The following is a 9,322-nucleotide window of genomic DNA, read 5'->3' on the forward strand; positions in this document are numbered from 1 at the left end:
TACCAAATTTCCCAGTCTTCTTGTTTTTTATTGCATGATACCTTTCATATGCTACCAGCACATTATCCGTAATCAGACGTCCCGGAACAAATGCACTTTGTGTGATAGAAATAATATCTGGAAGAAGGAACTTCAATCTATGAGCAATCAGATTAAAAATCACCTTATAGACAACATTACACATGCTTATGGGACGAAATTGTGTAATAAAATCTGGGCACTCCACTTTTGGAATTAGCACAATTGTGGTATTATTCCAACCCTCTGGGATAACCTTGGAGTTCATCGCAAGGAGGACTTCATCTGTCAAATCCTCACCAATGATATGCCAAAACCTCTTGTAAAACACAGCATGCAATCCATCTGGTTCCGGGGCCTTGAGATCACCAATATTAAAAAGAGTTTTTTTTAACCTCTTCCCTAGTAAACGGTGCCATCACCTTCTCATTCATCTCATTTGAAACACAGGTACTTACTTTGTCTATAACAGCCTGACTTGGATCGGGCACTTCTGATGTGAAAAGATGTTGAAAATAGTTAGAGGCCAAATTCAGCATTTGTCCCTGGTCATCAAGTACATTACCCGCATCATTCTTCAGACATTTGATAAAATTCCGTTTCCTCCTTGCATTTTACCACCAGATCATTTAAGTTATTCCATCATCAGAGTACGAGTACGTTTATTTCAACAGTTGGCGACACACAAAAGCTGCCGGCCTGATAAGCGGCCACGTCCGGACGCTCGTCACGGCGCGGTCACGAAGGCGACGATTCTGTCGAACATCTCCTTGGCCTTGTCGCAGTCGGGCTTGACGAGGTGGAAGACGTGGCCCTCCCCATCCGTCTCCAGCAGCTCGACACCCTGCCCGCCGCCGCCCCTCGCCGCGGTCACCGCCTCAGCGTACGCCCGGCCGCGCCACCTGAGGTGGTCGCCCTCCGCCGTGCACACCATGACCCTCTCGCACGCCAGCGTCTCCAGCCCAGGCGCGCCAGGCGCCAACGGGTTCATCCGCGGGTCGTCCACGCCGCTCGAGCCGGGGCACGCGAACATCCAGAGCCGGCCGCCCATGGCGCGCGCCAGCGGGTGGCGCGTCTCCTCGCCGACGGCTTCGGAGCCCCAGAACCAGGGGTGGATCAGCACGGCGCCCCTGAGGCGCGCGGCGTCGGGCTGGATGGCGAGGTAGTGGCAGGCGTTGGCGCCGGCGCTGTCCCCGGCCACGAACACGCGGCCCAGGTCCCCGTGCGCGGCCACCCAGGGGTCGGCGCCCGAGAGCACCCACCTGAGCGCGGCGACGCAGTCGTCGTAGGCCGCCGGGAGCGGGTGCTCCGGCGCGAGGCGGTACTCGACGGAGACGGCCAGGGCGGGGCAGGCCGCGGCGAGGCTGTTGAGGAAGCGGTGGCCGTTGGGGGACGCGACGGACTCCGCCACGAAGCCGCCCCCGTGGACGTAGACGATGACCGGGAGCTTGGTAGCGGCCGTGGCGGCGGACGGAGGCAGGTAGAGGCGGGCGGAGTAGTCGCCGAGGTGGACGTCCTTGGAGTCGACGCCGGTGGCGGGGTCGACGCCGGGCGCGGCGGGCGGAGCCACGAAGGGGCGCACGACGCGGCCGCTCTTGTAGACACGGACGAGCCCGAACTCGTGCGCCACCTCGTTGTCGTCGGCTGCGGTGTTCGACGCCATGCTCGCTAGTGGCAGTATTACTGTTGGTCGATCGGGCCGATGCCCGTTGTCAGTATTTGTGCTCGTTTGATGTGCCGACTAGCCACTGCCGACGTGGTATATTTTCTGGCAGCATTCGTGTGGCGGTGGTGCAGATGGCTGATGGTGAGTACTCGGATTCTAGATGGCCGGCTGAACTGTTGGATTTGGACTCGTCAGAGTTCAGAGTTCAGACAGGTAGGAGAGCTGGGATGCATGAGAAACTACAATACGAAAATTTGGGAGCATGTGTGCGCTGGTTAAGGTTGAACTACAGTACGTCAGTTGCTTGGCTCCACGCTACTCGGTCTGTTACTTACAGCTGAAGTTCTAAACTCACAATTGCTTGCCTTGGAAGGCAGATCCTGCGATTTCTTATCTGCTTTCCTCTCTAGACTTATGAGATGATACTATTTGTCTGCTAGCTTGTGTGATCACCAAGCTCTCGAGCATGCAGGGCCTGCGCGCGTGGCATTCCACGATGAGGGTATATGTCAATCTCCCGACGAACCGGGGACAAAGGAACAAGAAAAATATTTCGTCGAGGTAAATATGCATGTCTCTGTCACATACAAAGCATTATTAGCATTTTCCAATGAAGCATCGTTGGAAATGCGCTATATGGAAAGTGACCGATATTGTCAAAAGTAGCCCAATCAACCACAGACGCTGAATTTCGACGGATCAAATGTGGCGTGGAGCGGCTTGTGTAGAATCTTGACGACCTAACGTTGTTCTCATACACCAAGTAAGTAATTTGGGATCAGAGAACTTGCTATCCGGTGCCAAATTCGTACGAAATCGTTCAGAGATTGGCACTTGGCGATGTTGTTTACAAAAAAAATCTTGTATTTATCTCGCCGGCCGGGGCGACGCCGGTGTTGACCTCGGCATTGTAAATGCCAGCCGGTTTTTCTTGTGTGCTGCTGGTTTTTTTTTAGCTGTTTTGCATTGATAGAGCCATAGAGGGGCGGGTAAAATTAGTACAGTACAAGCCATGAAAAATGGTAGATATATCAAAAAAAAAAGAGAAATTAAAAGCTCGCTGATATATACATACATGCTAGAAAGTCTCGGATAAAAAACCCCAGGCAAACTCACCGCAGCAACATCTTCTCTTATCAGGTGAACTAGCCCTGCTGCTGCTGGTGGTTTCTACCATGCAGCTCATCTGCTGAAGAAGGACTTCTGTACCTCAACATCAAACTTGAGAAACTCAGGTCGTCGAGAAGGACAAGTATGTATGTACTGTATTATCTTTCTTGCACCATTCTAGTAGTACTAGCTTCATGTGTTCGTTTGAGCAGATGATGAGACTAATTTATGGTGATGTTGCTTATTAATTTGCACACCGGCTTTCTTTCATAGACTAACATGGAGTTGTTGGATATCTCGTGCATGTGATTGGTCAGCACTTCTCTCAACCACATTTATGTATATTTGTCTCATTTATCTTCCATGTAGCAAATCAAGAACACTGATAGTGCAACTCCAAGGCCTCTACATGCAATTGTAGTTGTATAATTTTTTTTTTGGCTCAGAGCACCGAGAACCTTCTCTTTGTATCGTGTGATTCTGAATGTTTCTCGAAACAAGCTTTTCCCCCGCTATATTATTAGAGCAACACACCATACAACTAACAATAGAACTGAAACAAAGCAGATTTTGGGGCAACAACAACGGCATGCCCAAAAGAAAAGAAAAGAATAAACAAAACGGAGACTAGGGCGGATCGACTAAGCGACGGTGACCCACAACCGTTGCGCACTCCGAAGAAGTTCTACCACACTCCTAGCATCAATGTGTCAAGTACCAAGCAACACCTTCAAAAAGGGATGCGACGATGATGTCGCTGCTGCCCGGACCAGATACTGGTCCTAGGATTTTCTCCGACACACCAAAGGAGATGGATCAGGGGTAGCAGTGTCGAACGAGCGGACAAGGATTTCTCCCGAATAACCACATCCACTACCCTCTCACGATTCGTTGAACAGAAGCCCTGCAAGGACAAAGCTTCACCACCACCGAACTTTCCGCCCACTAGCACGTGTCACCACGGTCAAGAAGTCACCATTGTCGTCTCCTCGATGCAACCGTCACGGGGCCTGCAAGATGGAGGTAAAAGGCTTAGCTTGAAGAAGGGCCAGCAGCACCGCGGTCGCACGGGAAGGAACAACCTCCACCGCCAAAGGCGGTAGCCGACCAGATGCGGAAACAGACATACCAGTCCCAAGTAGGTCAAGCTGGACCCATCGGTCCCGTAAAGATCCTCGGAGGCACACCAGACCCAAGAGGGTCCAACCGGGACCCGAGCGAGCCTGTAAAGCCCCCCGCCGCGCCGCAACATGCCAACCACCGGCGCCATCATCCCCAACCTCACCCTCGCCATGGCCACCATCGCCATGGAGCTTCACAACCGAGTAGGGAAGCCAGACCGCCGCCCCCAGATGAGGCCTGTAGAGCCCAGATTTGGGGCGGTCGATCGCCGCGCCACCATGCCCGCGTTGCCCTGCTGCCACTGGCGCAGCGACGCCCCCAACTGTCATCGCAACTCAGCCGCCGTCGAACCCGAGTCTCCCGAAGAGCATCGCCACCAGGTGGATTCCGCCCTGCCAGATTTACCATGGAGCACGGGTGATGAAGAGCCACCACCACCGGCACAACACAAGCTTTGGACAGTGTCCTCTGCCGGCGGCGGCCGGAGAGGAAGGTGGCGTTAGGAGGGCCGCGACAGAGAGAGGAGGGGCCGCCTCGGTCGCCCTCGGGGAGGCGACATGAGATAGCGGTCAGTTTTCACCTGCAGACTACTCATGCTACAATGTTCACCGCGTGATTCCGAACGTTGGAACATTAATTGTTTCTTTACTTTTGACCCCTCTGTGTATTTTTTTGAATGTGGTGTGTCTAATTTCATAATTATGTACTATTCTATCTTCCATGAAGAAGTGAAGAGCTCTTGGAAAATAATTTTGGTACTATTCACTTACCAAATAAGAAGCAATGATATGTTCCATTTAATTTTGTGACATAATCACTAGGAGATGGAGTAAATCATGATATTTTAGTTGCTCTTTGTTTAGTCATTTTGTCACATGTAGGAAAATTTTGGTTAGCATCTATGTATCAAGGTTTTTCAACTTTCTCCTTACATGGAACATGACGGTTTGCCGCTAAAAGATAGGCATGTGGAGCTAAATACCTATGGTTTGATAAATAGTATAATATATTTGTAAATAAAAGTTGAAGTTTCAAGTTGTGATATCTTATTTCCTAAGTATATATTTAATATTGTTTTAAAAGCATTTGTGATATCTTACTTCCTAAATATATATTATATATGCTGGACATATGTGTATTCTTTCAAGTTGATTTACAAGTTTAAAGTAAAGCGCGCTGGTCCTTGAGTTTCTTGCACTACATGTATGTTGTTTGTTACTGACACATAACTTCCGTGTTCAGAAAAAGTTAGGTATAGTTATAACATATGTTTGCAATTCTAAGCTTATGTTTCAATATGCTCCTGTCTTTCGAAAATAAACTGTGATATCCTAATCCCTAAGCTATATACGGCATAGCTAAGTTTTACATATCTTGATTTACAAGTTTAAAAGTAAAGCACTGAAAGGACGACATGTCGCCTAGAGGGGGGGTGAATAGGCGTTTAAAAACTCTTACGGATTTGGCTTGTAAGAATGCGGAATTAAACTATGTTTATTCTACAAGCACAAACCCTAAATATGCTAGGCTCACCTAAGTGCAACAACAACAATTAGAGCTAAGCAAGAAAGGCACAAGATATATGTAGCACAAGTGATAGCAAGATATATGTACTTCAAGCACGATGGCTATCACAAGGAAAGTAAGCTCGGGTATAGAAATAACCGAGGCACGCGGAGACGAGGATGTATTCCCGTGTTCCCTTCCTTTGCAAGAAGGTACGTCACGTTTGGAGGAGTGGAGGTCCCACGAAGGATTCCCCAACGCCACGAAGGCTCACCCTATTCTCCGAGCCAACCCACGAAGGATAATGGCCCTTTCCTTATGGTTAGCTTTTTCTCCACTCCGGAGATGGCAAGCTCCACAACCACTTCACAAGCTCCACGAAGGAGAAGTCCGGGCTTCTTCACAATCTTCCTTGAAGAGATCACCAGAGCACCAACCGCCAAGCCAACTAGGAGGACTCCCTCCAAGAGTAACAAGCTCACGGTCTCTCACTCGAACAAATCGTGGTGGAGATCTAAACACTATGCAATGATGCAAAGCAAGAACACTAGAGGTGTTCAAATCCTTCACACTCGAATCCCACCGAAGCAACAAATGCTAGGATGAGATTAGAGGGGAAGAACAAAGAGGGAATCAACAAATGACTCCAAGATCTAGATCCAAAGGGGTTCCCCTCACTTAGAGGAGAAATGGATTGGTGGGGATTGTAGATCTAGATCTCCTCTCTTAGATCCCTAAAGAATGAGCAAGAATCATGGGGGGAAACAAGAGAGAGGGCAAGTTCTTCAAAGTCAACAATGGAGGAGAGAGAGTGGAAGAACTTGTACAGCCCAAGGTGGAAGAATGCCTATTTATAGTCTAGGGAGAAATATAACTGTTGGGTGAGTTTCAGCTCAGCACACTCGAGGAGGCCGGTCAACCGGGCCTGGGGCCGGGCCGTACGTCCGGTCCAGGTGCCGGTCAGATCGGGCCACAGGCCGGACCCGACCGGTCCAAACCGGGCCTGTGACCGGGACATGATCGGGACACTTCTGTGTCTTACAGTACATGGCACGGTTGGCACCAGTCCACGTGCCGGTTTGAACAGGGCCGGCCGGTGGGATGGCTGATCACGCCGGGTGAGAAACCGAGCCAGTAGGAAAAACATGTTATACAAAAACTGTGATAACTTTTGTGTCCGGACCCCGATTGACATGAAACCAATTTTGTTGAAAAGATAACGACGAATAGAACCCCAAAAAATGGAAATATGGAGACTCCTCACATGATATTTTAAGATGTTTTCTAGAGAGGAGTCTCCCACACACAAGAAATGGTGAAGACGTCCAAACTCGAAATCACAATAGAAGATGCATGCGGATTCCGTTTTCGATGAACTTGGGCTTGTTGTAAAGCTAGCAACAAGCTCAAGAACCTTGATGTCTACGCACGCTTCTATTCCTGTAGATAGTGTTGGGCCTCCAAGAGCAGAGGTTTGTAGAACAGCAGCAAGTTTCCCTTAAGTGAATCACCCAAGGTTTATCGAACTCGGGAGGTAGAGGTCAAAGATATCCCTCTCAAGCAACCCTCGCAATTAAGATACAAGAAGTCTCTTGTGTCCCCAACACACCTAATACACTTGTCAGATGTATAGGTGCACTAGTTCGGCGAAGAAATAGTGAAATACAAGTAATATGGATGATTGTAAGTAGTAATTGCAATCTGAAATAAAGATGGCAGCAAGCAAACATGTAACAGAACTTGTTGGAAACGGTGTTTCAATACTTAGAAACAAGGCCTAGGGATCATACTTTCACTAGTGGAAACTTTCAACAATGATCACATAAATAAATAACTTCTCTTCACTTGTGCTACTTCAAACACTCTCTTGTTGGATAAAAAACACCATTCATTGTGTAGGGCTATAAAAGCACACCTCAAGCCGGAGTAAACAAGCTCCACAATGTCCGGAATTCATATTAAAGTAACCTCTAGAGTGCATAATAGACCGTTGCAATTTAGACCGAGTACTAACATAGCATACACACTGTCACAAATAGCTATGAAAGAGGGAATAGATCACATCAATACTATCATAGTAATAGTTAACTTCATAATCTATAAGAGATTACAATCATAACCTACGCCAAGTACTACATGATGCACACACTGTCAACTTTACATCATGGAGGAGGAATAGACTACTTTAATAACATCACTAGAGTAGCACATAGATTAATAGTGATACAAAGCTCATGATCACATAAAGATCACACCATGGGAGAGAGAGATGAACCACATAGCTACCTGGTAGAGCCCTCAGCTCGGGGAGAACTACTCCCTCCTCATCATGGGAGTCGTTGATAGCGTGCAAGACACACGTCCGTTGGGAACCCCAAGAGGAAGGTGTGATGCGTACAGCAAGCAAGTTTTCCCTCGCAAGAAACCAAGGTTATCGAACCAAGTAGGAGTCAAGGAACACGTGAAGGTTGTTGGTGGCGGAGTGTAGTGCGGCGCAACACCAGGGATTCCGGCGCCAACGTGGAACCCGCACAACACAATCAAAGTACTTTGCCCCAACGTAACAAAGTGAGGTTGTCAATCTCACCGGCTTGCCGTAAACAAAGGATTAGATGTATAGTGTGGAAGATGATGTTTGTTTGCGAAGAACAAGAAAGAACAAGTATTGCAAGAGATTGTATTTCAGATGTAAAGAATGGACCGGGGTCCACAGACTCACTAGTGGTGTCTCTGCCATAAGATAAATAGCATGTTGGGTGAACAAATTACAAGCTTGGGCAATTGACAAATAAAGAAGGCATAACAATGCACATACATATATCATGATGAGTACTATGAGATTTAATCAGTGGCATTACGACAAAGTACATAGACCGCTATCCAAACATGCATCTATGCCTAAAAAGTCCACCTTCAGGTTATCATACGAACCCCTTCCAGTATTAAGTTGCAAACAACATACAATTGCATTAAGTATGGTGCGTAATGTAATCAACACAAATATCCTTAGACAAAGCATTAATGTTTTATCCCTAGTGGCAACAAAGACATCCACAACCTTAGAACTTTCTCGTCACCGTCCCGCATTCAATGGAGGCATGAACCCACTATCGAGCATAAATACTCCCTCTTGGAGTTACAAGTATCAACTTGGCCGAGCCTCTACTAGCAACGGAGAGCATGCAAGAACATAAACAACATATATGATAGATTGATAATCAACTTGACATAGTATTCAATATTCATCGGATCCCAACAAACACAACATGTAGCATTACAAATAGATGATCTTGATCATGATAGGCAGCTCACAAGATCTAACATGATAGCACAATGAGGAGAAGACAACCATCTAGCTACTGCTATGGACCCATAGTCCAGGGGTGAACTACTCACACATCAATCCGGAGGCGATCATGGTGACGAAGAGACCTCCGGGAGATGATTCCCCTCTCCGGCAGGGTGCCGGAGGCGATCTCCTGAATCCCCCGAGATGGGATTGGCGGCGGCGGCATCTCTGGAAGGTTTTCCGTATCGTGGCTCTCGGTACTGGGGAGGCTTTAAGTAGGCGGAAGGGCGAAGTCGGAGGGCTGACAGGGGGGCCACACCATAGGGCGGTGCGGGCCCCCCCTTGGCCGCGCGGCCCTGTGGTATCGGCGCCCCGTCGCCCCACTTCGTTTCCCTTTCGGTCTTCCGGAAGCTTCGTGGAAAAATAAGACCCTGGGCGTTGATTTCGTCCAATTCCGAGAATATTTCCTTTGTAGGATTTCTGAAACCAAAAACAGCAGTAAAAACAAGAATCGGCTCTTCGGCATCTCGTCAATAGGTTAGTGCCGGAAAATGCATAATAATGACATATAATGTGTATAAAACAGTTGAGTATCATGATAAAAGTAGCAT

General features: G+C 48.0%; 1 protein-coding gene across 1 annotated transcript; it reads right to left on the reverse strand.

The window, feature by feature from the left end:
- Positions 1 to 745: 745 nt before the first annotated feature.
- On the reverse strand, positions 746 to 1,684 carry LOC124687962 (tuliposide A-converting enzyme 2, chloroplastic-like). Its single transcript, XM_047221687.1, has one exon. The coding sequence runs from the start codon at positions 1,679 to 1,681 to the stop codon at positions 746 to 748; it is 936 nt and encodes a 311-aa protein (XP_047077643.1). The 5' UTR covers positions 1,682 to 1,684.
- Between the last annotated feature and the right edge of the window lie 7,638 nt (positions 1,685 to 9,322).

The sequence above is a fragment of the Lolium rigidum genome, chromosome 2, assembly GCF_022539505.1.
Source record: "Lolium rigidum isolate FL_2022 chromosome 2, APGP_CSIRO_Lrig_0.1, whole genome shotgun sequence".
In the NCBI taxonomy this organism is placed as follows: Eukaryota; Viridiplantae; Streptophyta; class Magnoliopsida; order Poales; family Poaceae; genus Lolium; species Lolium rigidum.